The sequence below is a fragment of the Sinocyclocheilus anshuiensis genome, unplaced genomic scaffold, assembly GCF_001515605.1.
Source record: "Sinocyclocheilus anshuiensis isolate Anshui unplaced genomic scaffold, SAMN03320099.WGS_v1.1 scaffold78, whole genome shotgun sequence".
Taxonomy (NCBI): domain Eukaryota; kingdom Metazoa; phylum Chordata; class Actinopteri; order Cypriniformes; family Cyprinidae; genus Sinocyclocheilus; species Sinocyclocheilus anshuiensis.
This window is the reverse complement of record NW_015544250.1, coordinates 2,385,383-2,406,869: the sequence shown is the minus strand read 5'-3', so window position 1 is coordinate 2,406,869 and position 21,487 is coordinate 2,385,383. Positions and strand designations below refer to the sequence as shown.

Below are 21,487 nucleotides of genomic sequence, written 5' to 3'. Positions count from 1 at the left end.
CCCCCCCCCCCCCCCATTTCCTCCTGCACAGTCTGAGGGAGCCACTCCTTCCATTTGCCAGGTTTCGGAAGCTTTTGTAGTTAACCTTTTCCTAACAGACTAACAATGATTTTGTTTCGCCAATCACTACTAATCCAAATATTGACGAGATACTCTCAAGCATTAATATGCCCTTACTGCTTTTCCTTGGTTATTCGCTGTTGGTTTTCTGTGACAAAATTGTCATAAAAGACTTTCAATCAGTAATGTATTTTTAATCATGAATGTATTTATTAGTATTTTTAATTAGATATTTTAGAATTTAAATTTAAAGCTGCCCTCTTCAAAACTTAGGATTGAAATAACTAAAACTGTATATATTGTTGCTGTTTTAGTTGTTGAGCGACAGTGACCAGCCGATGGAGAAGTGGACCCAAAGAGACGTGCCCATTGAAAAGCCCACAGTGCCTCTCAACAGCCTGAAGATGATGTTTGAGAAAGGAGAGACCCTTCACAACGACGTAAGTACAACTAATTATCTAAATTGGTATGTATTATCTGAATTGGGTGTCTTGTCAGTTTAGTAGATAACATCACTTTGGTATTTATGACTGAATAGAAAGTTTGTGTGTGCAGTTTAAAAGGGTTTGTGCAATTAAAAGCCCAACCCCCAACTTTTTAAATTTATTATATTTTTTCCTTCTTAGAAATGTTGATTGAGACTTCTTGGACCAAAACAGTCAAAATAATCAGCATATTAGAATTTTTTTTAGAATTTTTTTTCTGAAGGATCATCTGACAGTCACAGGAATAAATTACATTTTAAAATGTATTAAAATAGAAAACAGCTCTGTGATCATGAAGACACCAGTGTGCTCCTCCAGTCTCCCTCTGAGAACTTTGTTTCTTTCTCAGCCTGCAGGAGAACTATTGTTGATTTGTGTTCTGTAACCTTGCATTAAATGTTAGTGTTGCGTTTTAATTCTAGCATCTCTTTTACTATTGCTCATACTTGGGGTTCTAAGAAACAACAACATTTTGTTGAAACAGCATCACATTTCTGTCAGAAGATGTGAAAGTCTAGATTTACTAAAGCTTCTTTTGAAACAAGATCCACTGATTTGAATTTCTGAACTATTGTTCTCTGCTAGTCTGTGTGGCTGAAGATGACAAGAACATTCTTGTGGTGTCTTTTTAGTCAAGCCTCGTCTTCATCTGAGGCCCCGTCCACACGGAGACGCGTTTAGCTGTATACTCATAAATTTTGTATCGTATAGGTGTTTTGTCCACACGGATCCGCCGTTTTGGGAGAGTGAAACCGATATTTTTTGAAACCGGGTCCCAGAGTAGATAAATCTGAAAACGACGCCCTTGCGTTTTCGTGTGGACAGCGAATCCGTATATTTTCTGAAACGATGACGTCATCAGCCCACGTCTCGGCCCTAGTCAGACACCGCTACATCACGTAACAGCAACAAAAACATGAACAAACACTGAACGATTGTCTTTTTATTAACTAACATTAACACAGATTAGTAAATGTATTGTTCCATGTTCGTTTGTATACCGCGCGCAAGGTTTATGTGCATAGTTCAAGTCTTCTCCGTTTTTAGTGTATCTCTGTGGCAGAATTACAGCGCCACATATTGGTCTGGCATGTATACTACATCGTTGTGTGTCGGTTTTGTGGTTTCGTGTGGACGCAGATATTTCTTGAGACGAGGGGGAAAAAAAAGCTAGAATAGGGAAAGCTCTGGCTTCGTGTGGACGTAGACTGACATTTTGCTTTATTCTTTAATCTAATTTTTCCTCAAAGGTTATGTGTTCAAAATGTACTGGGATTTCACCGTACACAATGGTGTCTTTTGTTTGTTTCACGGACTGCAAAGGGAATCATGCCCAACATTTTATCTGCAAAAGAGCAAACTGTTTTGAAGTAGTGTGGGTGGAGGAGAGGGAAGGACTGAAACTGAATGCAGTTTTCCCATTGTATCGTCACCACCGCATTACCAGTGGTTCAAAACGTCCCAGCATGCAGTGAACTTAGATACACACCATAGTTAGTGGTTCTTGCAAAGACAAACATCACTGTTTTCTTATTGGGGGTAGGGACTTTTTCCCATCCCTAATTCAAACTTTCAGCTGCTGCGATCAAATTACTGAATATGTGATTTAAATTTGTGAATAGTTTAGTCCAACCAGATATTTCATGGAAACTAAATGACTCAAAAGAATACTGGTCACTGATTTGGTTCTTGAGTTCAGCTCAGTCACTCGATGATCTGGTTGCAGCTGTTCTCATGTTAAGTTCAGTTGTGTTTTTTTATTTTTCCTCACGCAGTCACCGTTTGACTTTTACTCCGATTATAACTGACACTGATGAATAATGAATTTTAATTTTTTGAGCTAAACTCAAACTCCTCAACCTCTCAAAAAAACATTTCCATCATTAAACAGGGATGAGTTTGCTCTCATTAAAAGTCTTTGCCGTTCTCGCCGGGGGGCTGATGTCATGAGATAAACGTCCACATGATCACTGCAGGGATTCGAGCTTTCTGCTCCCATCAAAGCCAAACTTCTCTCCTTTAACCTGAGGGATGGTCATGAGGGGAGAGAGACTGACTGAAATAATATGAATTCATCATCAAACTCCTCCAGCAGTTTTATTTATTTTTAAATCTGCTGCAGAAATGTTCTTTATGAATGTCGCTGGATATGGAATTTGGGCTACTTTGACAGCTGAATGGTGTCATGAACTGTTGAGAAAAGCAGTTAATAAAGAGAAGTTCCAGATATTACTAGATTTATTGACGTGCGTAGTCTGTAGGACACATTTCATAAGAAACTAGACTTTCATAGATGTTTCGCCAGCCAGTGTGCGTCATTAGTTGTAGAAAGAAGTAGCGGAATAATGATATAATTACTGATTTAATATTTTCCGTTTTTATTTAATTATTTTGCAATTGTATGTGATGATGATGATGATATATATCTATATATATATATATATATATATATATATATATACACACACACACATTTATGTGTTTACTAAACATGGTGTACTAAAATAACTAAAACTCAAATAAAAATGAATAAAAACTATAGGCATATATATAAAAAAAAAAAAAGACAAACTAAACAAAATTACTAAAACTTTTACTAAAATTAAAATGGACAATTATAAAAATATAAACTGATGCAAAATATTAATACAAATTATAATAGTATCTCAATGCTAAAATAAAAAGAAAATTGTTTAAATATCGCATAATCTTCTAATTTTTAAAAATCTTACTTTTGCCACTTTGTTTCAAGGATTAAATAAAATAAAAGAGCACTGAAATAAAATTTTGAAGACATCATGTATAGATATGATAGATATAGTGTGTGTGCTTTATATATTTTATCTTTTGTCATAGATTTTATCCTCTGATAACATAAGGACACTCCTCATTTCTGGCAGGCCTTGGCTCAGATGTTCCCATCTTTTGTGTGTTTTGGATTAATAGAGAGTCTTTTGTCTGAGCTGATGCCCCCTATGGCTGCACTGCCTTTGCCTTTTGTACTGTGTTTATTTCCCGCTCCCCTGGTGTCGGCACACCAGCCTGGAGATGCTGCACTGATGCCTGGCCGGCTGGTTCCCCCACAGCCGTGCTAATGGCTAATCCATGATTGGGGGGTGGGCCGGTTTCAGCCCCCTTGTTGGATTTAGAGGTTCAACCAGCTGCCTACCTCACCCCACCCTCTCAGCCCTCCCCCTCTCCATCTCTCCCGCTGCCTGCCAGCAAAACACTGGCATGCTCACCGTCTCTAATCTGCTCTCAGAGCACTGCCGGGCTTTAGGCAGACAGACTCTGCTCTGTAAATCTCCAGGAATCACAGCGGACCGCCCGTTGTTGTCTGTCTGATTTTAAATAGGTAAGACATGTGGCTTTCAGCTCGATACTGTTATTGTTACATGTGGAAACTCTTTTGGTTGGGATGATGTCGTGCTTCTTTCCTGAGAACAATGACAATGGATACAGACTTTTTGGAGGATGTGTTTGTCCTGGGATTGATTACACTGTTGTAAGACAGTATTTGCTAGGCACTTGAAAAGTAAATGTTTTTGTTTAAGTGTCATTTTCTGAAACAAAAGCTAAGAAGTCACTACAAAAAAAAAAAATCCTCCCATTTAATTGATAATTGTATTAAATTAAATTATTGTCATGGTGCAAAGCAAACTATAACAGATGTCAAACTTTATAAAAGACCAAAATGTTGCACGTGGTTTAAATTAATCATTTACGGAAAAGTTTATGGATTAAACATTGTGACAAAAGCAGCTCATTTTATATAATTTTATACATTTATAGGTAATACAATTCAGCCACATCAACAGGGTCTCGAACTTTTGGGTTAATGTTGTAGCTTCAGTAACAGTGGTTGTTCTGGTCTCCATGTGTCTCAGTCCAGCGGGTGAAGAATTGCATGAGAGCGATTGTGCTGTATGTGCTGGTGTTGTTGTGGCAGTAAAGCCAGACGCTGGTGTCTGTCCACAGCTCTCTCAGAGCTCATTAGAGGATTATTGATGCCAGTGGAGAAGCTGGCTGGTCAGAGAACGAGACATGTTTAAATACTGCTGTCATGGCTTTAAATGTCTCTTGTCACCTTGCTAATTAGTGCTGTTTGCTAAAGTAAGCATCATTATTACTTAAGCTCATACTTAGGGTTAGGGGATTTGAACAAACCCCTTACCCAGAATGTTAAACATTAGGGTGTAACTCATCCCGCACCGAATAAGGCATGTTATGAAGATATTTGTGTTTTTTTTTTGTTTTTTTTTGCATGCCAGCAAATAACAGATGAAAAATCCTACAGACTTGCATTTGAGTCCGCAGTTTTCCCATGAAATTGGGCTACTTTTATACTGTTGCTGCAGGTTGTTTTTTGTCTTCAGTGAGTTAAAGCAAAATCCTCCACCCGGAGCACAATTTTTGACCGATTATAACCCCCCTAAGCACGATTTTTATAGTCAATTTCCCCCGACTGGGCTTGTTTTGGCCATGATTGAACAAAGTTTTGAGAAGCAATTGGGTGGTTTTGTTACACAGACCTGGCAACCCTGAAGGACTCAAGCCATATCTACATGCCAGAATTTCATAGAGATATGAGTGTGTAGTAGGAATCCACCTAGCAACTATTTAGCAATGCCCTAGCAACCACCCAGAACACCTTAGCAACCACTTAGTGACACCCTAGCAACCATCTGGAAGACCCTGTAGCAGCCACATAGCAACATTCTAAAAACCACTCAGAACACCTTAACCACCACATAAGAACACCATGACACCCAGAATACCCTAGCAACCATTTCGCAGTGCCTTAGCAACCACCCAGATCACTTAGTGACATTCTAGCTGAAAATCTGAGACTCAAGCAACCACAACTTGCTAAAAACATTCAGAATACCTTAGCATCTGCATCATGGCAACCACCCAGAATACTCTAACAACTGTCTAGCAATGCTCTAGCAACTACCAAGAACACCCTAGCAGCCACTAGGACATGAAAGTATGAAAAACAGGAAATTATTGGGAAGAGAGAATGGAAATTAGATCAAATTTGCATTGGGTCTGTCTTTTAAGTCTATGAATTTACAGTTTTTATGTTTCTCATAGAATATCCTGTTTCATTCTGAAATGCTTTGCATTCAGGTAGTAAAATGGGTGTCAAATGGCTATTTACATTTACTTTAAGAACTTCTTAATGCTGTCTTTGTTCTGTGTTTAGCATACTTCAATAACACGTTTTTTTTGTCTGTCTAGGTGTCTAGAGACAGTGGATCCGAGAATATGGAACCAGGAGATAAAGGTACAGAATCAAATGCAACACTAAACACAAACACACCAGTATTGTTCAATATGCTTTCAGTTACATGATCTCATATCTTGAACTTCCTGCTTCCTTTCTGCAACACTGTAAGAATCCGCTTTCTGGAAAGTGCTGATGGCAGTTCTGTGGAAATTACTGTTTCCCATTCTAACTTTGACCTTGTGGCACATATGCTTTTTTCATTGTATTTCATGGAGTTATTAGAGACCCCACTGACTGATCTAAATCTCTTTTTCTTCCGTTCTTCACAGAAAGTCTTGACTCTGGAGTCAAAATGGTGGAGTCCACCCCTCTGAGGGACCGAATGGCCATGTACCAGGCAGCTGTGACTAAGCATGATTTCCCTTCCTTCCCCACTGTGAGTGACACTCCCTCAGTTACTATCACTCCTTATGATTTCATCACATGCAATATGTTCATTCTTTCTGCTGACATTACACTATTTGCATCTGGTTTGAAGGGATAGTTCACCCTAAAATGAGAAGATCGCCCTCATGTTGACTTACTTTCTTCATTGGAACACAAAAAGGAGGCCATTTCCATGCTTTTCCCTTTTCGATTAAAAAGGAACAGAGACTGAAATTTTCACGCAATTCATATGGACTACTTTTAAGTTGCTAAATATCCCTAACAATCTTGACATTGGCCCTAGTTCTTCTTGAGTTGTGTCCAATTTGTGAATGGAAAAAAGTCAACTCAAAAGAATGAATCGATGAATCTGTTCATAAAACCATCTTAATGATTCATTCATGATTTGGACTGATCTGGTTTATTGAGATGTCAGGATCATCAGAGAATCATGAAAGAAATTTCGGCCCGCTTTTTTAGAGGTTTTTTACAGATACAACTTATATACAAGAATATAGTCCAGAGTCATATGGACCATTTTAGAATATTTTGATAACACGTTTGCATCCTTTTCTGAAGTTTTAAGTCTTTAGTACCCATTCATTGTATTTGCATGGGAAAACAGCAACAAGCAATAGGTTTTAGAAGCGTTTCTTTTTTGTTGCATGGGGGAAAAGTCCTTAAGTTTTGAATTGGAATGCCTTCAGGATGAGTAAATGATGACAGAATGCTCATTCTTTTTGGTGAACTGTTTCTTTAAGGAAGCACATGCTCACTGATAACCTTTTTCCTTTTTGTGTTCCTGGTTCTGGTAGAGTGAACCAGCAGACAATGAAGTCCGCAGTCACAGTGGGAAGCAGAAGGAAAATGTGCCGCCAGTGTCTGCTGATGTGGTGAGAACTGACAACATGAAATCCTGTGACTGAACTGACCCTATTTGCTTTTGTTGATCCTGCTCTTATTGTGTACTTTTTTTTTTTTTTTTTTTTTTTTTTTAATTCATTTTTTTTTTTTTTTTTTTTTTTTTTTTTTTTGTCTTCATAATCATTCATCGTACAAACTTGCCCCACATCTGACTTTCTTTTTCAGCTGACATCATGAATCCCTAGCCTGACTCCAGTTTTTCCTCCTACTTTTCATGATGCTTGTTTTATTTTTGTTGAATATCCGTTTTCGCTCTGATGTCACACTATGAAAGCAAAAAGTGTTACAAATGCAGCTTAATTTTAACATGACAGATTATACAATTTTTTTTTTTTAGTAGTAAATGTTTCTGGCACTTTCCTTATTGGTTCTCTTTGTATCTGCAGGGCTCTGAATCCAACACTATGAAAAGTCCCAATTCAGACAGGAATGGTGAGTCTCTTGCAACTATAATAACATACAAATAAAGAGTAATACTTTTGTACTTGTTATTAATCTGTATTTTGTTATCTTGTATTAAACTGTATTGTAAGTATGTCGACACATGGTGAGAACTGATCATGCTTTTATTTTATGACTAAACTCAAGTGTTTTATCAAAAACATGCACTGTTAGTCACTTGGAAGCCAGCGCCCTCTAGAGGTTGACAGCACTGTTCTCTCCATTTACAGGCGCTGTTACAAGTCCTGATCAAAACCAGCCTAAAGCTGTTAGGGTGAATATTCAGTCAATATATAAATATTTGTTTAGTTACTTGACATTTATTTTTATATTTAGTGAATTTTAGTTTTATCTGTATTTTTTTCACTTTGGCTAAAACATTTGTATGTGTTTTTGTGCACTTGGTAGAAGTTCCGTTTACCTGTCCTTGAAACCTGTGTGACGTGCCTTAAGACCGTGTACCCGCTAGAGAAACTTGTAGCAAATCAGCAGATTTACCACAACACCTGCTTCCGCTGTGCCTACTGCAACACTAAACTCAGGTGAGGACAAGAGACTCTACCGTATGGCCCTGATCCTATATTGAAACACTTGATGTGGACTTGCAAACGTACAGATAACTGTAGGGTGTCCCCTTTGTCAATTTATGATGCAGAGGGGTGATCATACGTTTGCTTACCCCATAGCCAGTGTTACTTTTACTGTTTTTGTCCACTGACAAAAATATATTTTAGTCAATATTTTGTCATGTTCATTTATTTTAATCATATTTTGTAACTTTTTTTAATGGTATCTAATTTTACTGTTACTGTTTTTACTGTTTACTATTATAAATATTTTATATATTACACGTGTAAAAAATGTTAAAAACACAATCTTCTGAAATAACACTATGAGTACACCATTTAAATACAATGTTGTGAATGGTTTCGTTAACTCCGTACAAAGTCACGTTTGTTGAATATCTGATTCTGACTATTGTCAAATGTAATGCATTGGGCTTAGATTATGTGTGTGTGTGTGTGTGTGTATATATATATATAAACTACTAAATTATCTGAAACAACAATATTGTCTGCGTCCACAGCAGCAGAATACGGTCGTCATTTCTGTATTTGAGTTTAATATGTTTACAGACTGTTCGATTATTTACAAAAGTGACAACCAGATTCTGTGTTCCCGAACTCATCCTAGTAAACTTTCAGGACTCGGAACCAAAATTTAGGCGAAACTCTGGTGTATGAACTGAACTGGACTTGTTTGTCGTGAGAGTCTAGTGTGTGTATTTAATGTGTAGCTTCAGTAAACTTACAGAGATGGAGAGATGAACCGTTTATAATTTGAACCCAACCGCTGGGTCAAAACAACCCAATAGCTGGGTTTGTCCCTTTTTAACCCAGCGCTGGGTTATTTTTAACCCAGCATTTTTTAGAGTGTACTGGTGTCAGTTGACTGTTTGTCCCAAAGCAGCTCCTGCCAGTTTTTGTTTTTTTGCAAGTGCGCGCTACTCCAAAGCTCCGCTCTCCAGTCAGGAAAAAAACGGCGGTTAATTCAAATTTGACTGATCATGAACTCGCGCCCCGATTGAAATCGTGTCAGCTGTGATAGATTTAAACAAACAATTTAATATTTATTGATTCTTCAGCATTTACTATGGTTACACAGATGATTCACGGTTAGTGCGAGAATAAAAAAGGGGTTTGGTTTTTGAATTTAGCCATTCTGTATAGAATTTTATCTTCATAAGAAAAAAAAAAAAAGTTGGAAAAGTTAGTGCACGTCATGTGCCTAAGCTGGTTGACTGGTTTTAGCTGGTTTAAGCTGGAATAAGCTGGTTTTAGCAGTCTCCCAGCCTGGCTAGACAAGCTGGTTTTAGCTGGTTGTTCCAGCTGGTCTGTCATTTTTTCATACTATCAACTTTTTTATTATTAAAATCGTTTAATTCATCGTCGTGATGAACCATTTTTCGCCTTGTCTGCGTTATTCTTGACAAAATAAAATAACATTTTGGTCAATAAAAAGGTCTAGAGGGTGCCATTTAGGACCGTACTTGTGTGAGTATTTAATGATGTTTAATTTGAGATGTTTCTAATCTCCACTGTTTTGCCGCCCTCTTTTGGCCAGTCTGGTGAACTACGCCTCTTTGCACAACAATGTCTACTGCAAGCCGCACTTCTGCCAGCTGTTTAAAGCCAAGGGCAACTATGATGAGGGATTCGGCCACCGACCCCACAAAGAGCTTTGGGAGGTGCGAGGAGAAGGAGCCGAGGAGCAAGAGAAGCTGTCTCCTCAAGAAACCACCTCCAGCCCAACCGTAGAGCAGTCTCTGGTAAAAGTTAATATGCTTGCGGCCACTTTAGAGACCCGAACCCAGGACACTTCTCGGAGGGTGGAGAAGCCACTGGAGACGGGACGACTCAAGATCTCCTGGCCGCCGCAGTCCGAAGGGGACGAGAGCGCAACCCATGTGTGTGGATCTACCGACGACATTGACATCAAACCCATCCGCCCGAAATGGCCTCCAGCGGGCGACACGGTATCAAGCAACTCCGACCAATCTGATCTCCCAAAGATTCGCAGGAGTGTCTCACTCAAGGAGAGAAGCAAGCCGTTTTCCATCTTCAGCTCCGCACCGGTCACCCAACCCAGCAAGAGATGCCAAAGATCTCCTTCAAATGAGAAGCCAAGCTCGGAGGAGGAAATGACACCCATTTCTTCCACCACTGACACGGTGATCTCTTCAGAGGACATGACCGAACACAAGCATTCAGAAGAGGAGGAACAGGGTGAAACGGAAACCAAGGAGGACGACGATGAAGAAAAGATGGAACAAGAGGAGAAAGTGGAAGCACAAGAAGAGGAACTTTCCTCTCTGCAGTGCAGCTCACCAGACAACAGTCCTTCATCGTCTCTCGAGAGCGAGTCTGGGTTGGATCCTGAGGAGAACCAGGCCTCACAAGATGTGGGCTTTTGGGATGGAGAAGAAGCTGAGGAAGAGAGAGCTGATGTCACCGTGGAGGACCTCATTAAGAGGAACCGTCATTATGACGATGAGGACGAGGAAGATGCGGTCTGAGTGATAGATTAGATGCCCATGGACTTTCATTTCCCAGAAGCACCAGCGTATTTTCGTTTGTGGGTCTCTGTTTGTCTTTTGTGCAGTTTTTTCATGTTTTCAGCTTTTACATGTGCCTATAAATGTAAATGAACTAAAAACCAAGTAGTTGTCAGGTTGTTCAGAAGGTTTCTCTAGTCTAGATGACACGCTAGAGCTCTTACCGTATCTCCAGGCCTAGTTTAATGAAATTTTAATTAATTCGGTACATTTTCTAGGTTTTTTATATACTAATAGGCAGGATTATTTTATTGTGCTGCAGAATACAATTAAAAAGAGAGATTAAAAAAATGTTGCTATTGCTTTAAGAATTTAAATTTGATTATTAGGCCAGTCCTTGGTATGTTCAGTTCAAGCACCCGTCTTGTTTTTTTTTTGGTCTATCACTACTGTAATGCACTTGGATGTACTTTAAATGTTAAACACTCCGGCTGTACCACATATGATATAATTGGCAACCTTTGAATGTTTTATTTTATTACAAAATTGTATTTAACTATTTTAAATGTCACTTTTTTTTTATCATGGGACCAAATATCTTGGAATACTTTTGGTTCAAATAAATTTACTGCTACAAAATCTAGAGAGAGAATATTGTTTTTCTACAGAGATACTTTTAATAAAAATTTTTTACCCAGCTACGTGAACAGGAAACAAACATATAAAATAAATTACTATCTGAAGAGATTGATATACAACAATCACTAACATGCAATTGTTTGGGTATGAATGTGTGATAATTTGTCATTAATTTGGTTTCTTTTAATGCAACACTTTGAAATCTGCAGTTTTATAATGAGACTATAACCTATTCAAAAATAGTGTCTTCCCACTAGTCTCAATGACAACTTGAATTTTTCTGTGTCCCATTATCATAAGCCAGAGCAATCTCACTTGACCATAACAAGACAATTTAAACATTATCTGTATGAAATATGGTAGCTGTAGCTGTATTTTGAGCTTTGAAACGGACATTATCAGTGGGGAAAACCTAAATTAAATGGCTCTGGTCATATACAAAAAAAATACATCAACTTTTTTTATACCCTTCAAACTACAAACCTAATTTCAGTCACTCATGTAACAGTCAGGATTCAAAGGGTTAATGTTTATTAAAAATAGAATGCCTGGAGGTTTAAAATGTATGAAAAGGAATTTCACTGCAATCCCAAGCACAGTTTGTGTGGAAATAATGTTTCTTTATTATGTACACATTAGCAAGAGTGCATGCTACAATTAGAGCAACACATCAACATCTGCAATGCAAGTCTCCATTTAGTAAGACTGTGTGAAAGCAAAACGACCATCACCCATTTATGCGCCAAGCAACCACATTCCTGTGGAGGAATTCAGATGATCTTGGCGAGGACAACTGCTTGGCTTTTTGCATAATCTTAACTGATAGAGGTATTTGGGTTTGGCTTCCCTGTGCTGTCAATTTATGTCTTGGAACACAAGCAATTCTTTATGTTAAATGATCTGATCTGGAATATTCATTTCACCACTAAATGGAAAGGCTTTAGAAGATGGTGACAGTGACACCCATTCCTCTGACAATTTTTCTCATCAATTCTCATTTAATGTATCTTATGTAAAAAATAGTAGCAGAAAATGATAAACATGCAGGGTGTTATAAATCACTGAAGAACTTTTAAATTAAATCAAAGTTCATTATTCAATGATTGAGGTGCTTTGAAATCCAATGCGTCCTGTCAAATATTACTATGGCTATATTCAGAATAGCATACTACTCTTGTAGACTGTGCATAGCATTAACATTTATGCATAGAATACTCATAAAATAGCAAAATGTGCATACTGCACTGGGTACTGTGTCCCACAATGCATTGCATGAACTCGCTTTATATGATCACACTGCCATTTTAAAACAAGTTAACATTCGAATCCAATTTTGTGCAAGAAAAATGCATACGACAATTGAATTCCTCTCACTGCATAAAAAATGATGTGGCGAGGTCATGTGACAACAATGTTATCTTTGCATTTTGTATGGAAGCTTGAATCTGCTAAGAGATCAAAAAAAGGCCATTGTGAATTTTTTCTTGTAATTCTGAGGAAAAAAAATACAGAATTGCAAGATATAAACTCAGAACACTGACTTTTTCTCAATTCCAAATTTACATCTCACATTTTTTTCCCCACACAGAATTCTGACTTTCACATTTTTTTTTTTTTGCTTTTGACATGGAATTAAAAATTTAAAAGATAGTCACTTTTTATCGCACAATTCTTACTTTGTCTCGTAATTCTAAAAAAGAGATTGTGAGCTAAAAAGTCAAAATTACAAGTTTCTCATATTCTTTAAAAAAAATTGTAGACACAGTATACATTGTGCAGTATGCAAGTATCCAATTCCAAACATAACCAAATGTCCTGACATTCAACCAGTAAACTGTAGAATGCAACTTCAGAAACTGAGGGACCTAAATGAGGGCAATATAGAGAAAAATGTTATATCCAACACTTTGTTTATAAGACATGTTGAAGGTGAAACTATAACGAGAGGGATCAAATCAGACATTAAATTTGGCAATGTATGTAATATGAAACCATTTTGTTCCATATGTGATATGTAACAGAAGAGGAAGGTCATTATTGCAACAGCGAGGTGTGAGAAGTCTAGAGCGCAGCATCACAGCTGCTCGCCCATCAGACTATCAGCATAAGTTGAGGCGTTTCTAAAGTGCTCGTGGCATTTGTGAACCAGACTAGCTCACATTACAGTGGACAATTCCTGAATAAACAGCTCCATGTTTTCTGACTTGACTCCAATGTGCCGTCTGCCCTGAAATATCTGATAAAACATCCACGGACTGATGTAAAAATCTACATTTACAGAAAAGCCTGAACTAAATAAACATAACTGGTTTAAGATGCATTCACTGACAAGTAAACATGAAGTAGCCGATTCAGTGTGTTCTTTTCCGGTCTTGCTCTCTCTGGTCTGGAGATGCTGAATCGCGTTTCCTGATGACGGATGAGAGTGTATGATACACAACAGGAGACAATACAACTCGCCTCCGCTGACATCACAATTAGCAATTACTTCATGCTATTTACCGGCAAAACACCTTCCCCTCAACCGTTCATTTTCAGACAAAAACAATAGTGAAAAATGGCACTTGATTAAATATGATTCAAAATGAATCACAATAAGAAAAATAACCATAATATGCTTTCATCACCTTCACAAGTCCTTTGTGAGAGGGAGTGCTTGTGGAAAACTGTGAAGTTGTTTTTAACATTACACCTTTTATACTTAATTTTATTAATAATTATCAGCATCCTCATGCCATCATCCAGGTGGATGCTGCACACTGGTGGTGGATGAGGAGATACCCCCTGACAATGTAAAGCGCTTTGAGTGCCTAGAAAAGCGCTATATAAATGTAATGAATTATTATTATTATTAATTATTATATCTTTAACTTTCTTTAGGGTGTCCAGCTGTTTATTAATATTCATGATTGATTTCGCTAAATAAATGTTTGTATAGCAGCCAATACATAAATTTACATATGTACATGTACATTAAAAATATATAATTTCATATTTTCTACGCATTTGCAATAAAATGTATCAGTATTATTTCGGTCACCAGTTAAACCGTTCTTTTGAGGCCCAATATTAATCATTTCATGCCACAAACCCCTCTGAGGCGCTGCCGAGACAAACGCTGTAGACGAAACATGCATTGGAGTGAACATGTTAGACGTGCTAAACTTGCATTTTGAAGTGCCTTGAAACATAAGAAAGAGAACAGAAATCTCAGCATCATTTTTTTGGTCTTTTCCATCCGTTTGTGGCTGACGGCGGGATTGGAGACGTGGAGTTCCTCGTTTATTATCCGCTGAGGGGATGGAGGTCCACCTTCACCTTTTCTCTGCTGCTGAGCATCCCGATAGTGGGGTAAAACCCTCCGGCTGGGACAACTACTTCCCTCCTGCCGATAATCTTGCCGTTCCGGGTGAAGAACACCTAGACGAGCACAGAGGGGCGACAGTGAGTCAGCATTTCCACAGCTGGAGAGGGAAGAGAGTGAGTCAGCATTTCCATTGCTACAGGGCTGAGACAGGGCGTCTGACAGTCCTGCTACACGCTAGTGTAGGAAAACTCTTGATACTTCAGGACACATGATGAGGACAAGAAAACACTTGGCAAACAGCTGTTTTTTGAGCATAGAGGGTATTCGGTGTTCTTTTATATCTAATAAGCCTTTCCAGGCGACTGACTGAAATATTTGCAAGCAAATTCATCTTAATCGCATCCTGGATATCCTGTACCCTCAAAAGATGGCTCTTATGAGAGAGTTTGTATTGTTGCATAAGTGTGGAAACTCTCACCCAGTGGGCAAAACGTAACAGCACTGTGGTTAAGCCATCGTGTCAAGTCAACAATCAGAAACTCGCTGATTACAGAGTCACACAGTGCAAATTTGGCATGGAGTGCTCTTGATAGTGTAATGTCCTGCTGGGAGACCTTAATGCATTAATCTTCTGCCAGGTTAAAACATTTGACTTGATGAATGAGTGTTAGAACAACTCCAACCGGCTTTAAAAACAACTTGCAACAAAAATAATGATGATTCATTTGCTTAGCTGTCAAAACTGAGGCTTTGAGCTCTTCGGTAATAAGTAACAATTTATTTTGTGGCTTAAAAAAAGTCATTAAGTTAGAAGGCAAGAAATGCAAGAGACATTACATTTTCAAATAACGGTTTCTATTTTAATACATTTGCAAACGTAATTTAATCCTGTTATGTTATGTTAAAGGAACACTCCACTATTTTTGAAAATAGGCTCATTTTCCAACTCCCCTAGAGTTAAACAGTTGAATTTTACCATTTTCGAATCCATTCAGCCGATCTCCGGGTCTGCATTATACTCTCATTCCAACGTAATAATCAAGGAACTTTGCTGCCGTACCATGGGTGCGCCTGAAAATAGTCCCCAGCTAGGTAACTTCCAATAAGCCTATTTTCAGGTGCTGCGTAATATCATTGCGCCTGCTGCACCCATGGTACTGCAGAAAAGTTCCTTGATTATTACGCCGGAATGAGAGTATAGTTCCTAGCCATATTGGCCTAGAAAATCGCAACTTTTCATTTTCCGTCAGTCTTAGTACACGATGTAACTACAGAAGAGTCAAGTTTTAAATAGGAAAAATATCTAAACTCTTTGGTCATTTTTGAGCGAGATGCTAACGGTCTAATCAGATTCAATGATCTATGCTAAGCTAAGCTAAAAGTGCTACCGCCAGACCCGGAGATCGGCTGAATGGATTCGAAAACGGTAAAACTCAACTGTTTAACTCTAGGGGAGTTGGAAAATGAGCCTATTTTCAAAAATAGTAGAGTGTTCCTTTAAAGCTATATCAGCCATTACTATAAGCAACATTTTTTTATATAACAAAAATATTACAAAAATACTCACCATAACCTTTCGGCCCTCATGTTCTTGTTCTGGATCATCTCCCTCTTCCTCATCTTCATCATTCAAATACAGCAAGTTTTCAACACGCCCCTGCTTTGGTCGTACATCAGCAGCATCCCAGTCGTCCATTTCATCTGACAGAGAAACCAATTGAGCTGGATGCACATCTAAAAAACTTGTACTACAGCATGCTAAAGCATGTATTGGCAGTAATATGAGCAAAATGGAAAACTTCTTCTCATCTCCTTTAATGAGCACCACATGCGTGTTCTTACCTTCATAGTCCAGCACGTAGTCCCGAGGAAACATAATTCCACAGCCCATGATGTCCCCTTCAAAACAGCGAGGGCCAAACTGGTCTCCTACTCCACTTCCATGGAAGATCTTCCCATCATCTATGAGCAGAGAAGACATGCATTTCAAATGTGGCAACTTTCATTCATAAACCATGAATTTACATCAAAATGTACATGGCATGCAATGATGAACTCTACATATCCTGGCCATTAATACTCTGAAGAATCGAAGAACAACTCTAAAGTCATTCAGAAGAAATTGGACAATATATTTACATTATAGTGTGTATATTTACACTACCGTTCAAGAGTTTGGAGTTGGTAAATTTTTTAAAGAAATAAATTCAGCAAGGATGCATTACATTGATCAAAAGAAAACATTAATGCTACTCTTTTGATCTTTCCATTCATCAAAGTCCTGGAAAATGTATCAAGGTTTCTAAAAAAATATATGAAGCAGCACAACTCTTCAACATTAGTAAGACATGTTTCTTGAGAAACAAATCAGCATATTTAAATGATTTCTGAAGGATCATGTGACACTGAAGTAATGATGCTGAAAATTCAGCTTTGCATCACAGGAGTAAATAATGTGTTAAAATAAAATAGAAAACAGTTATTTTAAATTGTATTATTTCACAATGTTACTGTTTTAGCTGTATTTTTACTGCCTTGTTGAGCATAAGAGACTCCTTTCAAAAACCTTAGAAAATAAAAAATCTTAACAACCCCAAACTTTTGAACGGTAGTGTACCATGTGTAAAATACAGTTATAGTTATCATATTTGGAAAATGCTCCGTAACCTATTTTTCTAAGTGAAATACAAATCAATTAAACAAAAGACATGGCTCCAACTAAATCACCAAAAGCACCATAGTGTTACCACATACCACAAGTCACAGAGTCTGACCAAACTGATGCCTTTTAAACATTTTTTACATGGCTTCAAATACAAATAAAAACTACTATAGTACAAAAAAGGTACATTTTGTGCAGCTTTTATTTATTTATTATTCACCTTTTTGGACCATTAAATCAGCAAATCCATGATATACACAGCTATCATTATGGTCACACGTATAGAGGTGCCCTATTAATTTAAGTGCTACCTCCGCCTGAAATGTCATCTGCTGGTGTCGCTGTGGGACAGTATTACCGTAGGAAAAATGAGTGATTTACACAGTGTTTGACTTCATATTTCGTAATATTTGTTTCCGTATCTCATCTGATTATCTTTTTTAAAGCCTCCCTTGAGGCTGACCCATTTATAATCAATGATGGAGGTAAACACTCATCATCTGAATGAATTTTAGGACATAAAGCAGAAATGCTAAAGTTAGTGCTTTGCATCAGAGCGCTGTCAAGACCTGACGTGAACCTAAGCACTAAAGCTGCATTCCTCACACATTTGCTCTTAATGATCCAGAGAAGTCTTATACTCTTCATCCAGAAACTGGCAGGATGAAAGGAGATGCGCTTTCATGGCTCCGTACGTTTCTTTTGCCTAAGTTGAAGTTCTCCTTATATAAGCAAATAACAAAACAAAGAGACAACAACAATCAAGAGCAAGTGAAAGAAAAACACGGAAAGGTAGCCTGCAGACAAAAAACCCTCTTGCAGTGTGTGGCTGGTAAATATTTGTGGAGTTGTCATGGGACCCGTTCCCAGCTCAGGATACTGTTTAAACAATCCCTATCTGAACATGTGGAGGGAGATGAAGACACTGTATCATTATGATTCCCATGTGGGCCTCTGTCCCAACACCACACACTGCAAACACCACGACCGCTGTGGGAGAGGAAGGCAACTAAAAATAGATGTGGGGGGCTCGGCTGCACGCTCTCACTGAGCCTGCTGAAGAGCTTTCAGGCCCTTTTCAGAGAGGGCTTTCCTCGAATATCAGAGCTGTTCTCTGGAAAAGACCGGGAACGTAGACTCGCTTCCGCAAACAAGAAGGCTGCTTTATAAGCATGGCGGCTAAGAATGGAAAAAATATTTGCTTGTTCATGTCATAAACATTTTCAGGTAACCTAAACGGGAAGGTACTCCTTCCACATACCCCAGTAAATGGAACAGAACAAGACTGAAAATAGTGATTTGGGGTAAAGCGACTTTCTGCCAACTATTTCGACCCACTTGGCACAGCCAGTGGATGAATTAAAACAGGAATAGGGATTGTATTCCAAACTTCAAATAAATTCATCACTCCGACTTCCAACTTTATTTCTTGATTAAAATGAGACACAAATAGCCCTGTTGTCCTTGGCTATGATGCGTGTGAGGACGCCGACCCCCAGAGTGACATATCAGTGGCAATAACGTGATGACTAACAGGATTATGAGTCATAGATGAGTCTGATCTCTTATAGATCAGGGCAGGACAATGAGTCATGCCCCCCTAATCTGACCCGCTTCTGTGGCAATGCCAGACCTCCATCAGCGGGTGCCGCAATGAGGCGCAGAAAAGACATGCCCCATAAATGCAGCTCTGTAAAAGCAGACAAGAGAGCCTGACACTCCTCAAGGTGCCAAAGACATCACACTGATGAGAGTGATATGATGGAATTTTTCACACTTGAGAAGAACACATGGCCTGGGTGAATTCACTAGCAAATAAACAAACTTCCATTACTTCTAGAGATACACTGGTATGAAAATTTGGTTCGATACAGTAATTAGTCACGTTATGGCCAATAACCTTTAAATGGTAAATTTTATTATTGTCAAAAAAAAAAAACATGTATATGTACTGCTTTTATATTTATATATTTTAAAACATCAAATACAAATATTTTAAAATAAATTTACATAGAAATGTTATTCATATATTTTATAGTAGTATTATATTTTTTAGATATAAAATATTATATTTTGTCTGCCTATCTATCTAGCTATATTAAAAAAACAAAAAATATATATAAAAAGTATTTAAGAAATTTCAAATAATATGAAAATGAATAAAAAAAAATTAATGTGTAAAATGAACACTGCTGTTCAAAAGTTTGGGATCAGTAAGATTCGTTATGTTTTTTGAAGTTGGCTCTTCTGCTCATCATGGCTGCATTTATTTGATCATAAATACATATAGTAATATTGTGAAATATTACTACGATTTAAAATAATGGTTTTAATACTTTAAAATATAATTTATTCCTGTTATCAAAGCTGAATTTTCAGCATCATTACTCAAGTCTTCAGTGTCACATGATCCTTCAGAAATCATTGTAATATGCTGATTTATTATCAGTGCTGGAAACTGTTGTGCTGCTTAATAGTTGTTTGGAACCTGTGATATATTTTTCAGGATTCTTTGAAGAATAAAATTTTTAAAAGAACAGCATTTATTCAAAATAGTATATACACTACTGTTCAAAAGTTTGGGGTCAGTAATTTTTTTCTTCTTTTTTTTTTTAAAGAAATGAATGCTTTTATTCAGCAAGGATGTGTTAAATTGATAAAAAAAAGTGATAATAAAGACTTATATTGTTAGAAAAGATTTCTATTTCTGTTCTTTTTAACTTCATTCAACAAATAATCCTGAAAAAAGTTTAAAAAAAAACGAAACAAAATGACATGAATATGTGGGCAAATGACAGTGGGCATAGCTTGAAATCACAAGTGAAGCCAAACTCTCCTCCTGTCTGCATTCAATTCGCACAGACTAACTGTCACGCAGAGTACACGCGATCATGCAGGATACAAATGCACACTTCACAAGACCTCACAGCTGGATTTGACTAAGTCTGCAAGGTTTGTGAAATTAAATGTTTATTAGACATTCAAAGATTTGTTTAAACGATATAAATGCATATTTGCTGAATGCTAAAGGTAAACGAGAATGCATTATAATGTTTGCCTTTCTATTACTAATAATATAAAAGCAATCATTATAATACTTTTTGTCAGTGTTTCCCCTGCCATTATATTAGGGGGGCGGCCCGCCCCACCCAACGTCACCCCCCGCCCCCCTTGAAGGTCAAATTAATTTTATTTAATTATATTTTCTCTATAGCGCCAGATCACAACAATTAAAGTTACCTTTCCGATAGAACAGGTCTATACCTTGTTCTTTTATTAAACAACTAAATAGCCTTATGTTATTTATCTTATTTACACGACAGCATGTCATTTCTGTCTCTACGTTACATGGTCGCGCTCTCTGCATCGCGCACAGCGGAGTTCCGCCACTATTTAAATATGAATTCTGCGTGTCTCTGTGTTAATAAATGGTGCAGACGCGCGGTTTTGTTTACTACTTTTAGTGAAGCGCGCGTGACGCTTCCGCTGATATTAATGTCTGCCGTCTCACTAAATGAGGACATAAATACATGAACAACATCTCCAGAACTGCTCTGAGAGTCACTTCATGAGCATTTGACCGCTTCATTTGAGTAAAACTATCCTCATGTCACACAGAAATGTAAAGGTATTCACGGCAACCTGTCAAAATCAAAGTTCGGTTTAACTTAAAGGCATTGCGGCAGAAATATATGACTATTGTTCAGTAGAATGTACGTAATAGGCTGCTACTACTACTACTACTAAAATTATTAAAACCTTATTTTTAAGGAATAATCATACAATATTTCTTCAATGTTTTAATTGTAATATTAAATTACCTTTATTTTCCAAAAAAATTAAATTTGTTTAATTTTCATTACTTAAAAGATAGATTAAATGAATATTTTATGCCTTAAAAAATGTAAATACACAACACAGAATTTCTGAGCAAAAAATCAAATGAAACAGATTTTTTGTTTTTATGCTTTCAAATAATTAGACATGCTAAATCAGAATTTGGTAAAAATAAAACAAGTTTGGAAAAAATAAAACATTTCATAGGGCCCTAAACATGTAATTTTTGTTAAACTTGTAATAAATTGATGTTAAATTGTTTAAGTTTCATGATTTTAATTAATTATTAGACACGCTTTTTGATTAATAAAATTTTATTTAACCATTAAAAAGGAGTCCAGCAAAATTTAAACGGGGAAAAAAGGAATCGATTTTAAAAATGAACATAACTGCTTTAAAATTTGCGCTTTTAGTACGT

General features: G+C 37.3%; 3 protein-coding genes across 7 annotated transcripts in view; 1 reads left to right on the top strand and 2 right to left on the bottom strand.

Annotated features, from left to right (window-relative positions):
• LOC107697924 (uncharacterized) overlaps positions 1 to 8,927 on the bottom strand; it is a 21,282-nt gene extending 12,355 nt beyond the window's left edge. The window contains exon 1 of the transcript XR_001635281.1: positions 8,882 to 8,927. The gene's annotated coding sequence lies outside the window, so the exon portion shown is untranslated. The remainder of the gene's footprint in view (positions 1 to 8,881) is intronic.
• Positions 1 to 11,261, top strand: part of LOC107697921 (LIM domain and actin-binding protein 1-like) — a 16,447-nt gene extending 5,186 nt beyond the window's left edge. For 3 of the 5 annotated variants that reach the window (XM_016498790.1, XM_016498791.1, XM_016498792.1), the window contains 8 exons: positions 375 to 500; positions 5,790 to 5,835; positions 6,108 to 6,214; positions 7,020 to 7,097; positions 7,515 to 7,560; positions 7,800 to 7,843; positions 7,978 to 8,111; positions 9,694 to 11,261. In XM_016498790.1, coding sequence (XP_016354276.1) covers positions 375 to 500; positions 5,790 to 5,835; positions 6,108 to 6,214; positions 7,020 to 7,097; positions 7,515 to 7,560; positions 7,800 to 7,843; positions 7,978 to 8,111; positions 9,694 to 10,645 — 1,533 coding nt within the window. In that variant the 3' untranslated portion in view covers positions 10,646 to 11,261. Of the gene's footprint in view, positions 1 to 152; positions 243 to 374; positions 501 to 3,800; positions 3,901 to 5,789; positions 5,836 to 6,107; positions 6,215 to 7,019; positions 7,098 to 7,514; positions 7,561 to 7,799; positions 7,844 to 7,977; positions 8,112 to 9,693 lie in introns of those variants that run through there. The other 2 variants (XM_016498793.1, XM_016498794.1) reach the window with 2 other exon arrangements.
• A 2,867-nt stretch (positions 11,262 to 14,128) lies between these two features.
• LOC107697833 (SPRY domain-containing protein 3-like) overlaps positions 14,129 to 21,487 on the bottom strand; it is a 51,215-nt gene continuing 43,856 nt past the window's right edge. The window contains exons 6-8 of the mRNA XM_016498685.1: positions 16,413 to 16,532; positions 16,138 to 16,271; positions 14,129 to 14,683 (exon numbers count right to left, since the gene is read on the bottom strand). Coding sequence (XP_016354171.1) covers positions 14,549 to 14,683; positions 16,138 to 16,271; positions 16,413 to 16,532 — 389 coding nt within the window. The 3' untranslated portion in view covers positions 14,129 to 14,548. The remainder of the gene's footprint in view (positions 14,684 to 16,137; positions 16,272 to 16,412; positions 16,533 to 21,487) is intronic.